At 53.3% G+C, this 15,657-nt stretch overlaps 3 protein-coding genes and 1 non-coding gene across 4 annotated transcripts in view; 3 read left to right on the top strand and 1 right to left on the bottom strand.

Annotated features, from left to right (window-relative positions):
- Positions 1 to 15,657, top strand: part of FADS6 (fatty acid desaturase 6) — a 1,183,177-nt gene that overhangs the window by 839,076 nt on the left and 328,444 nt on the right. The gene's annotated exons all lie outside the window — the stretch shown is intronic.
- The window catches only part of HID1 (HID1 domain containing), a 994,098-nt gene that overhangs the window by 901,807 nt on the left and 76,634 nt on the right, over positions 1 to 15,657 (top strand). The window lies entirely within an intron of this gene.
- Positions 9,348 to 9,454, top strand: LOC125996062 (U6 spliceosomal RNA). Its single transcript, XR_007491208.1, has one exon. It is a non-coding gene; the product is annotated as a U6 spliceosomal RNA (small nuclear RNA).
- Positions 11,368 to 15,472, bottom strand: GPR142 (G protein-coupled receptor 142). The gene is made up of 6 exons (XM_049768392.1): positions 15,423 to 15,472; positions 15,268 to 15,290; positions 14,787 to 14,885; positions 14,512 to 14,592; positions 13,720 to 13,878; positions 11,368 to 12,351 (listed from the first exon to the last, which is right to left on the bottom strand). Exons 1-6 carry the CDS (start codon positions 15,470 to 15,472, stop codon positions 11,486 to 11,488), a joined length of 1,278 nt encoding a protein of 425 aa, XP_049624349.1. The 3' UTR covers positions 11,368 to 11,485.

The following is a 15,657-nucleotide window of genomic DNA, read 5'->3' as shown; positions in this document are numbered from 1 at the left end:
CATTTGGTTTTTTGGCCACACTCAGCAGTGCTCAGGTGTTGCTTCCTGGCTCTGCACTCAGGGATTATTCCTGGCAAACTTGGGTTGGCCTGGGTTGGATGCAAGCAAGGCAAATGGCCTCCCTGCTCCCCTCTATGTCCCTCTTCCTGCATTTCTATTTGGTTTCCTCCATGAAGGCAAACCTTAACCTGATCACCTGAAGAAACAGTGAGGGCTGTGTGTATGCCCTGGTTTCTATTAGAACCTCAAAGGGCCCAAAAAAGATCAGTTACTATTTTGCTAATTCTTTAATTATTTTGGGGGGAGGTGGAGTCAGTTTTAGGGTCCCAACCAGTGCAGCTCAGGGGCTCTTCCTGACTCTGGAGTGATGCCTGGCAGTCCAGAGGGTCAAAATAGATCCACCTTTGAGGTTGGAACAGTACACAATGGGAAAGGCACTGCTGACCTGAGTTTGATCCCTGGCATCCCACATGATCCCTGGAGCCTGCCAGGAGTGGCCCCCCCAAAAAGCAAACAAAGAGTCTACCACAGACAAGGCCAGCATCTTCCCCCTAAACTATCTGTCCAACCCCAACCTAATTCCCTTGTCTCTGCCTTTCCACCAGAACAAACCAAAGCTGTACCCCTAAACTGTACCCCCACAGACTTCCATTCCAGGTAACTTATTTGCCACTTTCCCAGCCACCCAGGCAACCTGTGGCCTTCCTTTGGTTCTTAGAAAATTCTTTGGCTTTGGGCTCTCTGCCCGTGGAGCGAAAGTGACCTGCTGGTTGGCATTGCCCCCAGTCCTGCATGTCTTCCTGCCCCAGTGCAGAAAGGGACCTGTCAGGGGTGCAGGGAAATGCCCCAGATTGAACCCCCAGAACTATAGTGAGGTGGAAGACTTGGAGGAACCAAAGGCCCACACAGAACCACCTCCTCTCAGCCCCTCCCAGAACGGGCTCCAGGTCACTGATCCCCAAGGGCAGCACCACTTCCACCAGGCACCAAAGCACCCCATGAGGCCACGTGAGCCCCACAAGGACAGGCCTGTGTCCTTGGCAGCAGGCGACCTGTTGGACTTTTTTTTTTTTTTTGGTTTTTGGTTTTTGGGCCACACCCAGCGGTGCTCAGGGGTTACTCCTGGCTGTCTGCTCAGAAATAGCTCCTGGCAGGCACGGGGGACCATATGGGACACCGGGATTCGAACCAACCACCTTTGGTCCTGGATTGGCTGCTTGCAAGGCAAACGCCGCTGTGCTATCTCTCCGGGCCCGACCTGTTGGACTTTAAGAGACTCCCCCAAACAGGGCTCTGAGATGGGAGAACAGAAAAGAGTTTGGGTGGGTTATCTCTTCATTAGAGTTCCTGACACAGAAAGTTCTAGAATGGAGGTGGATCAGGGGTAGGAGATCCGAACAGGGAACTGGCATAATTTGGTGGCATTCTCTCCTGGGAATTTTCCTGCTGGCATATGGGGGTCCACTAGGACTGCTGGTACCTCAGGCCTCTGTAGTGATCAGAGGGACTCAGGACTCAGGGCTATATCCAGAAGTTTGTTTTTTATTTGTTTGTTTGTTTGTTTGTTCACACTGACCAGTGTCCAGGGGCTTATTCCTGGCTCTGCAGTCAAGGGTCACTCCTGCGGGGGCGGGGGGGGGGGCTCAGAATGTGAGCTGTCATATGTGGTGCCAGGGATTGAAGCCTTGTGCAAGGCAATGCCCTCCCCATGCCCTAGAGGCCTTGGGTTCACAGCTGATATGCTTTTAAATGGTGGGGAGGGGATGAACTCACACAGAAGAACTCTTCCTTCCTTTCTCCCACCCTTCCTTCTTCCCTCCCTCCCTTCCTTCTTCCCTCCCTCCCTTCTTCCTTCTTCCCTCCTTCCTTCCTCCCTCCTTCCCTCCCTCCCTCTCTTCCCCCTCCCTCCCTTCCTCTCTCCCTTCCTTCCTTCCCTTTCTTTTTTCTTCTTTTCCTTCCCTCCTTCCTTCTTCTTGTTTGTTTTTGTTTTTGGGCCACACCCGGCGGTACTCAGGAGTTACTGCTGGCTGTTTGCTCAGAAATAGCTCCTGGCAGGCACGGGGGACCATATGGGACACCGGGATTCGAACCAACCACCTTTGGTCCCGGATCGGCTGCTTGCAAGGCAAATGCCGCTGTGCTATCCCTCCGGGTCCTCCTTCCTTACTCTTTCTCTTCCTTCTTCCTTCATTTTTTCTCTCCTTTCTTCCCTCCTTCCTCCTTGCTTTTTCTTTCTTTCCCCTTCTTTTCCTTCTTTCCCTCTTCTTTCTTTTGCTCTTTTTTTTTCTCTTCTTTCCCTCTTTCTTTCTCTGGCAAACTTATGGGGTTCATTGGATCACACTAGGCTCATGGCAGAGAGCACTGCCAACAGGCAAGGGTGACCTCCTGACTGCCCTCTGAGCCAGACCTGCCTTTCCCCCCAGGCAAACAGTGTGTCTCCCCGTCCTCCCTGTGACCCAGGCAGCCAGGGTTGGAAGCCAAGGAACTGGATAGTGTAGTTTCTGGGTTTCCTCCCTTTTGGGTCCAACACCCAGGTCCCCACCTAGCCCTGGAGCGGGTCATTCCTCTACACAGCCTGCCTCCCAAGGGCAGGGCCCTTCAGCACCGCCCTGGAGAACCAAAAGGCTGCCCTGGCCGGGCCCCACTTGGGCCCCCAACGGAACCACCACCCAGCCAGCCTGGGCACCTGAGCCCCCCTGAACACGCTGGGCTGCTCTGTCATCCCTAACCATGGCAGCAGGTGCTCCCCCCCTCCCTTATGGGCAGGAAGCACTGCCAACTAGGCTCTCCAGCCACCTTCTCTCCCAGGAGACCGTTTCTAGGTGCTTCTCTCACTCTCCTGCTGCCCCAGGGCCCCTAATCTCTCTGTACTCACCCCCTCTGAGCCTGTCCACGCCCCATTCCACCTCTGGCACCCCACCCTCCAGCTCCTCCGCTTTGCAGCTCAGGGGCTCCTGCCCCTCCTCCCTGGCCTTGGCAGGAGTCTGGGGGGAGGAAAGGGGGGCAGGGAACAGCCAGCCCCAGTTAACCCTTTTGTGCCAGCAGACTTGGTAAGGGGCGGAGGAGGAGCCAAGGCCCCAGAGTGGAGGTGCTTTTGTGTTGGGGTGGCTGTCACAAGGGGGGGCCCTCACTGCCCCCCTGGGAGAGGCTGAACCCTGCTTTCCCAAAGACTAAAGGACTAGGGTGCCCCTTCTAGAGCAGTGTGGGTGCACCAGAGGTTGCTCTATTCTCCTGGGGTCCTTTCAGGCTTCCTGAGGGGGGTAGAGGCAATCTCAGCATTGGACACCCTTTCTTTCTCAAATAGCCCTCAGAGGCACTCTCTATCCCCAGTTAAGGTAGGGATCTTTGGTCCCCCCCAGTTCGGGATGGGGGCTCCCTGATCCCACCAGTTGGGAATGGGGTTTCCGGCCCCCCAGTTAGAGATGGGGGTCTCTGCCCCAATTTAGAGATGGGGTCTCTAGCCCTCCAGTTAGGGTTGGGGTTTCTGGTCTCCCAGTTAGAGAGACCAGGATCTCTGACTCCCCAGTTAGAAATGAGGGTTCTGGCCCCCCAGTTAAGGACAGGGCCCTAAGCAGTCCCCCAGTGAGGAGGTTCACCTTCCCCCCCCACCCCATCCCTTCATCCTATAGTGGAAATCGCTGCTCTGAGCCACAGCAGGATGCCCAGAGGTTTTGTTCAGGTAGACCAGGCCTGGGATGGGGTGAGTGGAACCCACCGACAATGACCAATACCCACAAAGGGACTGCAGGGACCCCAGGAGACAATTTCTAGGAGGGCACTTTCACTTCCCCGTCAATCATCGTGGAAGTCCTACCCCCTGCCCCTCCCCAACTCCCAGTCTGCCTGTCCTGCACCGCCCCCTGCTGCTCGGCCCTATACAGACAGGGCAGGCAAAGTCGGGGCTTGGAGGACAAGAACCCCAAGACAACCAGCACACCAGGACGACCAAAGGGTTCTAGGATTAATTCGGAAAATAGCGTTTAAAGGCAGGTAGGACATTTGGCTAGCACATGGCAGGTTCGACCCCTGGCATTTCATATGGTCCCCTTGAGCATGGCCAGAGTGATTTCTGAGCACAGAGCCAGGAGTAACCCCTGAGCAAAAACAAAAATAAGACAAAAACAAAACAAAAGTGGCATTTACTCCTGGGCTCCGGAAGCCTCCAGAAACTTCTAGAAGTCTGGGCAGGCAGCTTGAACCTTTGTATTCAACCAGACTGCTTTTGGGTTGGGACCAAAGCAAAGAGGATGGGTTGAGGAGCCCCTCTACGCCCACAGAGATGGTAGTCACCTGCAGTGCCCCTTGTTTGAATCTCAAGAGGCTGGGAAGAATCCTGGGGGCTGGGGAGGATGACTCAGGCCCTACAAGGTCCCAGAAAAACAGTAAACACATTTCTAGTGTCCTGCTGAGAACAAATACAGATGGTGGAGGCCAAAAACCATTTCAAAGCTCTCACCATCATGGGAAAAATCTTCCGGGAAGGAAGTTCAGACACCTCTTCACCAATTTGCTTGTGTTTCTTTTTCTTGCTTGTTGTTTGTTTGTTTATTTGAATTGGTTTTGGGGGGGGGTTGGGGGGAGCACTCCTGGCAGCGGTCAGGGGTTACTCCTGCTCTGTGCTCAGAAATCGCTCCTGGCAGGTTCGGGGACCATAAGGGATGCCGGGAACAAACTGAGGTTGGCCACATGCAAGGCAAACGCCCTCCCTGTTGTGCTCTTGCTCTGGCCCTGCTTTTTGTTCTTTGGAGGCCGCAACCAGTGATGCTCATGGCGTTCTTGTGGCTCTGTGCTCAGGGATCACTTCTGATGGTGCTGTTGGTGGGGGGAACCATAGGGGATGCTGAAGATCAGCCACGTGCAAGGCAAACACCCTCCCTGCTGGCCTACCACTTCCCCAGTGGTATATCCCAGTAGCTGAAGTTCTGGAGATCCAGCTTAGAGTGATCAAGCCCATACTTAAGCAAACTCTTTATTCTGAGCACACCCCATGCCTCAGCCGGAAATACACTTTACTGTTGTTATTGTTGCCTGAGAGAAGAAAACACAACTATCAGATGAAGAGACCAGCTGGGATTCAATCCCTGGCCCTCCAAGGTCTGCCAAATGTGCTGGAAGCAAGCACCCAATGCTGCAGGGGAGTTAGCTCAACCCCCAACCCCCACCCTTTTGCTGTTCCACCAGGGCTTACCCCAAAAGGGGGGGGCAAAGAAAGGGTCAAAGAGATACTGCCGTGTGGAGGGCATTTGCCTTGCATGTGGTCGACCTGGGTTTGATCCCTGGGCACCACTAGTTATGGGAAAGAAAGGGAAGGAAGGAAGGAAGGAAGGAAGGAAGGAAGGAAGGAAGGAAGGAAGGAAGGAAGGAAGGAAGGAAGGAAGGAAGGAAGGAAGGAAGGGAGGGAGGGAGGGAGGGAGGGAGGGAGGAGGGAGGGAGGGAGGGAGGGGGAGGGAGAAGGGAGGGAGGGAGGGAGGGAAGGAAGGAAGAAGGGAGGAAGGAAGGAAGGAAAAGGAAGGGAAAAGGGGGAGGGAGGGAAGGAGAGAAAGAGAGAACGAAAGAAGTACAAAGAAGGAAAGGAAGGAAGGAAAGAAAGAAAGAGAAAGGAGAGGGAGGGAGGGAGGGAAGGAGAGAAAGAGAGAAAGAAAGAAATAGAAAGAAGGAAAGAAAAAAAGAAGAAAGAAAGGAAGGAAGGAAGGAAGGAAGGAAGGAAGGAAGGAAGGAAGGAAGGAAGGAAGGAAGGAAGGGAAAAGGGGGAGGGAGGGAAGGAGAGAAAGAGAGAACGAAAGAAGTACAAAGAAGGAAAGGAAGGAAGGAAAGAAAGAAAGAGAAAGGAGAGGGAGGGAGGGAGGGAAGGAGAGAAAGAGAGAAAGAAAGAAATAGAAAGAAGGAAAGAAAAAAAGAAGAAAGAAAGGAAGGAAGGAAGGAAGGAAGGAAGGAAGGAAGGAAGGAAGGAAGGAAGGAAGGAAGGAAGGAAGGAAGCGGTAGGGTGTTTGCCTTATACCCAGCGACCCAGGACAACCTGGGTTCAATCCCTGGCATCCCATATGGTCCCTCCAGCCTGACAGAAGCAATTTCTGAGCACAGAGTCAGAAGTAATCCGAGTGCTGCCAGGTGTGACCTAAAAACAAAAACAAAACAAAAAAAAATAGAGGAAAAAAAAGAGGAAAATAAATATCTTTAGGCAAGGAATACATGTTGGTACAGAAATGAGAAAATGATTTGTCAGCCAACTCCCAAACTAGCAGAAATTACATATCTATGCACTCAGAAAATGAAAGGTGCTTAGGGGTTCACACCCTCAAATAACCCCCTCAACTGGAATCTGTTCATGGCAAAAAGACAGACCTCTGTGCCCACTGCATATCTGGTGGCAACTACACCAAAGAAAGAATGGAATTGTGTTGTCTGGTTGTCTGGGGTGTGTGTGTGTGTGTGTGTGTGTGTGTGTGTGAGAGAGAGAGACAGAGAGACAGAGAGACAGAGAGAGACAGAGAGAGACGAGACAGAGAGAGAGAGACGAGACAGAGAGAGAGAGACAGAGAGAGAAAGAGATGGGGAGGGTGCCCACATAGTGGTTGTCTGCTTCTCTCTCTCTCTCTCTCTCTCTCTCTCTCTCTCTCTCTCTCTCTCTCTCTCTCTTAGGGTCAGGGGTCCATGGCTAGCATGCCTGAGGCCTGAGTTTCAGCACTGCTGCTGACCCCCCCCCCCAATCTCCAGCACCATCAGATGTACCCTAGGGGCCCCTGGGTTAATACCAACATCCATCTGGCTCACTGGTATTACCAGAAGTGGTCCCCAGAGGTCTTGAGCATTGCTTAGGAGGCCCCACCCCAACTTTGTCTCCAGCCCTGCCCCTATATAGATATATATTGAGGTGTACACCCACCCACACACACACAGAGATCCCCATTGAGGCAGGGATAAGCTTCTTGTTGTTCTTTTATTTTGTTTTGTTGTTTTTTGGACCCAGCAGTGCCCTGCGGTGCTCAGGTTTAGTCCTGGTTCTGAGCTTAGAAATTAGTCCTGGCATGCTCAGGGGACCATAAGGGATGCCAGGATCAAATGTGGGTCAACTATGAGCAAATCTAATGCCCTCCCTCTGTGCTATTGCTCCCAGGGGGAAACCAAAATGGTTTTAATCATGCTTTTCACTTTACTTCAGCAGCAAGCTTAGCTAAAATGATATTAACCTTTTATTAGGTATCACAAAATTGCTAAAAAGGAACCATTAGCTAATGCTGGTGTGTTAGAGAAACAGGAAGCTAGACCATTAGGTGGACGAGAGGCAAAAATCACTGAAGCTGGGGCCGGAGAGAGCATGGAGGTACAGTGTTTGCCTTGCATGCAGAAGGACAGTGGTTCGAATACCAACACCCCATATGCTCCCCTGAGCCTGCTGGGGGCGATTTCTGAGCGTAGAGCCAAGAGTAACTCCTGAGTGTGACCCCCCCCCAAAAAAAAATCCCTGAGGGGCTGGAGAGATAGCATGGAAGTAAGGTGTTTGCCTTTCATGCAGAAGGTCATCGGTTCGAATCCCGGCGTCCCATATGGTTCCCCGTGCCTGCCAGGAGCAATTTCTGAGCATGGAGCCAGGAGTAACCCCTGAGCACTGCCGGGTGTGACCCAAAAACCACACACACACACAAAAAAAAATCCCTGAAGCTGGGGCCAGAGGTTAGCACAGAGGGGAGGGAGCTTGCTTTGCACACAGTGGGACCCAGGTTCGATCCCCGGCATCCCGTCTGGTCCCCTGAGCCTGTCAGAGTTCCTGAGCGCCACCTAGAGGTGGGATATGGAAAGACAAGTACCGGAAGAGGTTCTTGGGGTTTGCTCTGTCTTACACCTGGAGCAGGTTAGGACCCAGGTGTGTCAGTCATTCAGTCATTTATTCGTAGTGCCTGGGGGAGGAGGCAGGACAGTTCCTTCTTCTGCTTAATGGCCATATTACTTAGGGCTCCCTTCTTGGGAGTCACATGCTAACATGAGTCCCTTCTGGGGGAATCAAAGTCCCACCTGTGCAAACTCTGCCTGCCTCGGTTGTCTTCCCATCCATATCTGGAAACTCCTGGCTTTGTTGGGGTGAGGGACAGACACTTTTCTTCTCAGGACTGCTGCATTGTGTTTCATTTTGTAAGAGTCGTGTGTGTGTGTGTGTGTGTGTGTGTGTGTGTGTGTGTGTGTGTGTTGGGGACGGAACTCAAGGCCTCACGCGTATAAAAAAAATGCTCTTGAACCCAGGAACCTCCCCACCTGAGATCTGAGGCCCCCTCAAAGCTTACTGGGCCTTTCCAATGAGCTGGGGTGGCCTTGCACCCCCAATATCACCCCAGGTGTTTTTACCTACAACTCCTGTTCACAGAGATTTCCAGGTTTACAGGGGGACCCTTTCAGACCCCCCAACTTACTCCCAGGAGCTTTTTTGGGGGGGGTCTTTGGGTCACACCCAGTGATGCTCAGGGGTTACTCCTGGCTATGCGCTCACAAATCACTCCTGGCTTGGGGGACCATATAGACGCCAGGGATAGAACGCCAGGGATAGAACCAAGGTCCATTCTAGGTCACCGTGTGCAAGGCAAATGCCCTACTGCTTGCACCACCGCTCTGGCCCCACAGGGGCTTTTTTTTTTTTCATGAGGAAACCGTATTTCTTCATGTTCGTTTTCCTAAGCAACTGAAAGAGTTTTGGTTTCTTGTCTACTTCAGAAGTTCCAAAACATGGTTCCAAGAATGTAGTGTGGGGATCTATGTAAACTATGGAAGCACCTCACTTAAAACAAACTCCAGTTCTGGAGTAAACAAAATATTCTTGCATTTGTGTGTTGAGAAAAAAAGAAGAAGAAGAAGTTACTAAACGATTTGAATCCTAGTCTTCTAAACCAGGGAGCCAATAAAGCAATATGGTGACTCAAATGAAGCACTGGGTCCACTGAGTTGTTGTTGTTGTTGTTGTTGTTATTATTGTTGCTTTGGCCACATCCAACAACGCTCATGGGTTCCTCTTGGCTTTGTGCTCAGAAATTACTCCTGGCAGGCTCGGGGAACCATATGGGGTGCCAGGGATCGAACTCAGGTCAGTCATGTGCAAGGCAAATTTCCCTCCTGAATCCATTGAATTTGAGGGGCAACGATTCCAACAGGAGGATTAAGTAAAGTTCTTTTTCCTTTGAGGACTCCGTTTCTGCTGCAAATGTCAGAGGCCCAGGCTCCTCCAAAGTTCTAAGCTACCCTCTGGGGTGGGCCCCCATTTATTCCATCATCACTTCTTCCCCTTTCCTGCTTGTGTTCTTGAATTCCCAGCACTGGGGGTTCACCCTCTGTCCTTCAGGTTACATCTTAGAAACTCATTGCTTGTGCTCACTTCGGCAGCACATATACTAAAATTGGAACGATACAGAGAAGATTAGCATGGCCCCTGCACAAGGATGGCATGCAAATTCGTGAAGCGTTCCATATTTTTGGTACCCCCCAAAAAAATAAAAGAAATTCATTGCTTGGCATCTTCAAAACTGGAAATGGGGGGGGGGAACTGGAGGGATAGCACACTGTAAGGCATTTGCCTTGCACGCAGCTACCTGGGTTCAATAGCTGGCATCTCATAAGGTTCCCCGAGCCTGCCAGGAGTGATTCCTGGGCAGAGCCAGGAAGTAACTCCTGAGCACCACCAGGTCTGGCCCAAAATTTTTTTAAAAGAACTGGAAATGGTCCTGTGACTCACACACATGAATTCTTATTGGCTCTCAGCATTAGACTGAGGGGTGCAGAAAGTGGGGTTCAGGGCACAGAAACCATGCAGATCCAACCATGGCTGGGACTGGTCCAGGCTGGTCTCCCAACTCCCTCTGCTTAGGGTTGCTCCAGAAGAAAGTCTGGGTGTTAAAGCTTTGGGGAGTTTGGGTGGGTAGGAAGGAAGCAGGGGCTGTCTTTTACCGGCCCCACTCTGGAAAAATCTGGAAAGGAAGAGAGCTGGAGTGTTTATTTTACACCAAGCAGTACCCAGTCCTTAGCTGCTCTGGACTGCCCATCTCATTAATAACAGGAGGGGGTGCGGGGGTGCTGGGTGCTGTGGGGAGCTGATCTCCAGGTCCCATTTCAAGGAAAGGTCAGATCAGCTCAGTTTGACCTGTAAGTCCAGCCCAGCTCAGCTGGGTAGCTAATGTGTTTACTCAAGGCCAGGAGCAGGTGGGAGCCCCACCCCCCCCCACCCCTTTACTAATCTCTCCCAGCTGCCTCTTCAGGTTGGCATCCTGGGGAGGTTTTAAAGGGGCCTCCTGGGTTGGGCCATCTCCTTCCTGGGGTGCAGGGTCCCTTCTCCAAGGGCGGTGCACTGGGCCTTCCTCCTCCTCCTCCTCCTCCTCCTCCTCCACCCCTGGTTTCGTGCTCTCTCCCTGAGAAGTTATTTCCTCTCTGCTCAGCCACAATGGGACAGACTGCCCCAGGGTTGTTCTGTGCTTGAAAGTGTTCTGGCTCCAGGCAAGGAGCAAAGAGAAATTCAACCAAGATGTTTGGGATCATGAGGCTTCCAATTGCTTTAAGAACACCCCTAACTTCAGCAGCCTTCCCCACTTGCCCAGCTTCACACAGGAGGGTCCCCTGTCTGGGAAATGCTGAGAATCTTGCAAGTAGTTATTTTTTTTGGGGGGGGGGGAGCACTTAGGGTTACTCCTGGCTCTGCATTCAGACATCACTCACTCCTGGCAAGCTCGGAGGACTAAAATAAAGCTGGGAATCAAACCCGGATCAGTCACGTACAAGTGGGTTGCCCTACCCACTGTACGATCACTCTATCCCCTTGCGGTTCGTTTTTGTTTTTGTTTTTGTTTTTTTTCCACTCTGTTTTTGCCACTAGAACTTTGAGAGGTGATCTGAAACTAGGGGAATCATGGAGGACAAGCTGGAAACAATTTGTATTCAGCCATCCAGACAGATTGCCACTGCCCCATCCATCCAATCATCCATTCATGTACTCACTCATGGATCTTTCTTTTATTCATCCATCCACTCATCCATCCATCTACCCATCTGTTCATGGATTCCCCTCATGTCCATCCACTCATCCACTCGTTTTTAATCATCCATCCACTCATCCATCTATCCATCCATCTACACATACATACATGCATACGTCCACACATCCAGCCATCTATCCACCCACCCACTCATCCATCTATCCACTTTCCCCTCTACCCAACAACATTCATCTACCTTTTTGTGAATTACTAATACAATGCCACCAGCATTAATTTGACCACCATAAGTTATATATTACAAATGCATTAATGAATACAACACAAAACATCCCTCACAAAGAACTATCCATAGCACAGACGCATCAGCATCGGCCACACCCAGCAGTTTCCTTTCCAGGGATGACCTGCCCTCTCTTCTCCCTGGAAACCTTCCTCCCTCCCTCCCATCCCCATTGCAAAGGGCACAACCATAGGGATGCCTTACCCTGCAGCCAGGAACCTCTTCGAAGCCCCCCTTGGCTCTACAACCCTGCCCTCTGTGGGGACTCTGGAGGCTTCAGCACAGGTGCCGCCCCCGTGCTATCTGACCTTGCGCCCAGGGCACAGGGCAAGTGGGCATCGCGGATGACACCACGCACAGCAGCCCGGAAAGTCTTGCTGACCAAGCAGTAGAGGCCAAAGTTGACGGCGGTGTTGAGCATGGCCACCATGTTGGCCACGTCCAGGGCCAAATGGACCCTCCAGTCCCGGTGCACGGGGGCCACGTACAGGTGGTAAAGCATGACAATAATGCGGGGTGCCCAGAGGAGGGTGAACAGCGTGGTGACACCCAGCAGGATGGCAGTACTCCGGCCCACACCGGGTTGGAGCCGCCTACGGTGATGCAGCCGCCACACAATGGCCGAGTTGGTGACCAGAAAGATGGCACAGGGGACGAAGTAGACAGTGAGGCAGTGGGCCCATTTGAGCACCTCATCCAGTGTGCTTGGGGGGTCCGCATCTCGCCACACGTCCAGCCACCAGTAGAAGGGGATGCCAGTGAGCAGTGCGGCGCTGAGCACCACGCCGATGGCCCTGCGTGTGCGACCCGGGGACGAGGTGGCACGGTGGTGCAGCGGGTGGCACAGTGCACTATACCTGTCCAGTGTGAGCAGTACTGCCAGCCACACTGATGCGTGGTTGGCGGCAAACTCCAGGATGTTGGCAGTTCGAACCACAGCCTGTGGCACCTGCCGGGCCAACACAGCTCCCTGCAGGAGGAAGCCCACGAACACGATGACCACCTGCGTGACGATGTCCGAGGCGGTGAGTGCCAGCAGGTAGTAGTAGGAGGGTTTCCTCGTCCTCGAGGCCAGGCGGGCCAGGGCCACTGAAGTCAGGAGATTGACTGATGGAGCAGAAGGCAGAGAGTGGGGGTGAAAAGGCAGAGGGCAGAGGTGAGGACTTGACCAGGCATCCAGGGAACCTCACTCCCTATTTTCTTTTTTTTTTTTTTTTTTTTTTGTTTTTGGGTCACACCCGGTGGTGCTCAGGGGTTACTCCTGGCTGTGTGCTCAGAAATAGCTCCTGGCAGGCACGGGGTACCATATGGGACACCGGGATTCGAACCAACCACCTTTGGTCCTGGATCGGCTGCTTGCAAGGCAAACACCGCTGTGCTATCTCTCCGGGCCCTCACTCCCTATTTTCTAAATTTTTTTCTCAGGAGTTATTTCTGGCTCTGCACTAAGAAATCACCCCCCTGGAAATGCCCAGGGGTTACTCCTGGTTCTGTGCTCAGGAGTCACTCCTGGTTCCACATCCACGGGTTATTTCTGGCTCGGCACTCGGAAGTTCTCCTGGCAGTGTCCAGGGGTTATTTCTGGTTCTGCATTCAGGAATCACCCCTAGCAGCACTCATGGGTTATTCCTGGTTCTGTGCTCAGGGATCATTCCTGGTTCTACATTTAGGGTTTACTTCTGGCTCTGCAATCATGAATTCTCCTGGCAATGCTCAGGAGATACTCTGGAGGTGTTCTGGGGACCATATAGGATGCTGGGAATCGAACCCAGGTTGGCCATGTGTGAGGTAAATGCCCTCCTTGCTCTGGCCCCCCAATCCCTTCTTGACCCTCCTGAATGGCTCCTGTTCAGGGCAGCCCACCCTCACCCCCTCTCCCATGGCTTCTTCCCTGGCTGGGGTGGGGACCCTGCCTGCTAGCCTCCTGGGGTCCTTCCCCTGGGATCCTTCCTGTGGGATGCTGCCTTTAGCAGAAAGGTTATAACCCAAAACCAATTCTCCTCCTCCTTCCCTGTCTTCTTCCCCCAAATCTGCTCTTTTTTTTTTTTTTTTTTTTTTTTTTTGGTTTTAGGGTCACACCCGGCAGTGCTCAGGGGTTACTCCTGGCTCTACATAGGACCATATGGGATGCCGGGATTCAAACCACCGTCCTTCTACATGCAAGGCAAACACCCTACCTCCATGCTATCTCTATGGCCATGCTGTGTAGAGTCTTGGTGAATCCTAAAACCTTTGCACTAAGCTGAGGGGGTGAGGGTCTCTCCAGACTGATCTTACCCTCTGGAAATTGCCTATGGCTTAGGGGAGAAGGGGGAAGCTCTGCTCTGGAGGAAGCTTAGACCCAAATTTAGAGCCTCCCCGTAGACTACAAGGAAAGCCTGGAGAACCATGGCTGGGGCTCTTGGGGGTCAGTCCAGAGTAGGGTATTCCCCACCTCTCAAAGGGGATTCCAGGGCCCCTTTCAGCCCCTCTCACCAGGTAGCCCCAGACTCAGCAGGACGCTGTAGTAGATGACAGGGACCACTCCAGCCACGCACGGGGACCGCTCAGGGATCTCGGGCCAGTAGCCTTGGAAGCCCTGGCCAGGGCCGCTGCTGTTCGGTGAGGGGAGCAGAGCCCCGCGGGGCTGCCCAGCTGGAGATGGGGGGGGACAGAAGGACGAATCAAAGCATAGCCACTTAATTCTGGATAGGACCTGCCAGACCCTCCCACACTGCACCCCAATATAAGCTCTGTCTGGACTGGACACTGGGACTCGAGCAGCTGTGGCCACAAAAAGCATCAGGGTCTCTGGGCACCTACCTCTTCAGGGACAGATGCCCCTAGGGCCCCCAGATTTCTAGATGAAAGCTTCCCTCCTTATGATCAGCTCCTGGGGGACCAATAGGGAGTTGGGGACAGAGAGCTGTCTCTCCTCTGCTCCCTGCCCCTTAGACTCCATGTCTCTGACATATTTATTTTTTTGTTTTGGGGCCACATTCGGTGGCTCAGGGGTACCTCCTGACTCTGGTGCTCAGGGGGTCCATATGGGATGCCAGGGATAGAATCCAAGTTGGCTGAGTGCAAAAACAAACACCCTTCTCACTGTGCTATCAATCTGTCCACTGGGTCTCTGATGTCTGCTGAAGCCACCCAAGCCTTCCAGGAGCCCAGAGTCCCCCAATCACGTTCCCCTCACCCTCAGTGCCGGCCCCCCAGTCCAACCCCTCGGTTCCTGTCTCCACTCTACCCAACCCCTCACTTCCTCTCTGCTGCCAGATACTCCACCTGTCTCTCGTCCCTCCAGCCTCACACTCCGGGGACCTGAATCCGGAGTCATCTTACTGCTTTCTTGGGGTTGTGCTGCCACTGCGACCCAGCATCGCCAGGTACCCCGGGGCTGGCCGGCTGGCCCAGCTCTGCAAGTGTTCCTGGTCTCAACGGGGCTTCTGAGCGCACCCAGCAGGACAGGAGAGGGAGGGGAAGGAAGGAAAGGGGTGGGGCCCAGACTGGGGTGGGGGGGGGTGACGACAGTCTAGACAGTAGAAGTGCCTGCAGCACACCCCGATTCTCCAGGGAGCCTGGGAGGGCAGGAGGGTCAGGCTGAGGTTGGGTGGGGGACGAAGGGGCAATTTGAGAAGACCAAGAGAAAGGTTTGGAGTCTAGGGAATAGGACAGAAGCATGGGGTGTAGGGGGCACAGGGTCTGGGCTTTGAAGAGAAGGGATGAGTAGGGGGGCAGAGGAGGCAGGGCTGCCCCTGGTGGAGCTAAGCCCCCCCATGTCACCCTGGTTAGTGGGTGAAAGGGTGTGGGGGACCATGAGGGTGGTGCTCCCTGGCATCCAGTGAGCCTCTGGCTGGGCAGGAGGGCAGGAAGTGCTGTGTGGCCATCCCATGACCTCAGGGATTTACTGGGGCGCTGGGAAACGAATCTCCATCTCTCCACCCTGCAAGCTGCTATTTTCCTGACGCAGGTGAAATGGATCCACTCTCTCCATCTCCCCCTCCAAGAATCATCTGCTGACAAATAAACACCAGCCGGCACAGTGTGCACCCTGGTACGGCCTCCTGTGCCCCAGGAACGTGACCAGGGCAGTCAGCCAGCCGGAATCACTCCCCACACCCACTCTTGGGTCCCCCAAGTGATGCCCACATCTGGAGGTGTGTGATGTGCGTTGGTGGCCGCCAAGGTCTGTCTACCTGGGCGCCTCGTTCACAGTGCAGGGCTTTCTGTCCCCTGGTGGCCACATCCCGACACTGCAAGCTCTGAATTGTATCCTGGCTTGGTGGTGGCCCATAGGGACCTGAGAGACAGTCTGCACTCTGGCTGTTGCAAGTCAGCCCCTGAAAAGGTTGACTGATAGAGGGATGGAGGATGAGGTCTTTCCCCTCCAGCTCGGAGCACGCGTCTGCCACCCTGTCCAGCCGACGGTTC

This window comes from Suncus etruscus, chromosome 1 (assembly GCF_024139225.1).
Source record: "Suncus etruscus isolate mSunEtr1 chromosome 1, mSunEtr1.pri.cur, whole genome shotgun sequence".
NCBI lineage: Eukaryota > Metazoa > Chordata > Mammalia > Eulipotyphla > Soricidae > Suncus > Suncus etruscus.
Note: the sequence above shows the minus strand (reverse complement) of the source record. Positions and strands in the feature narration are given on the sequence as shown.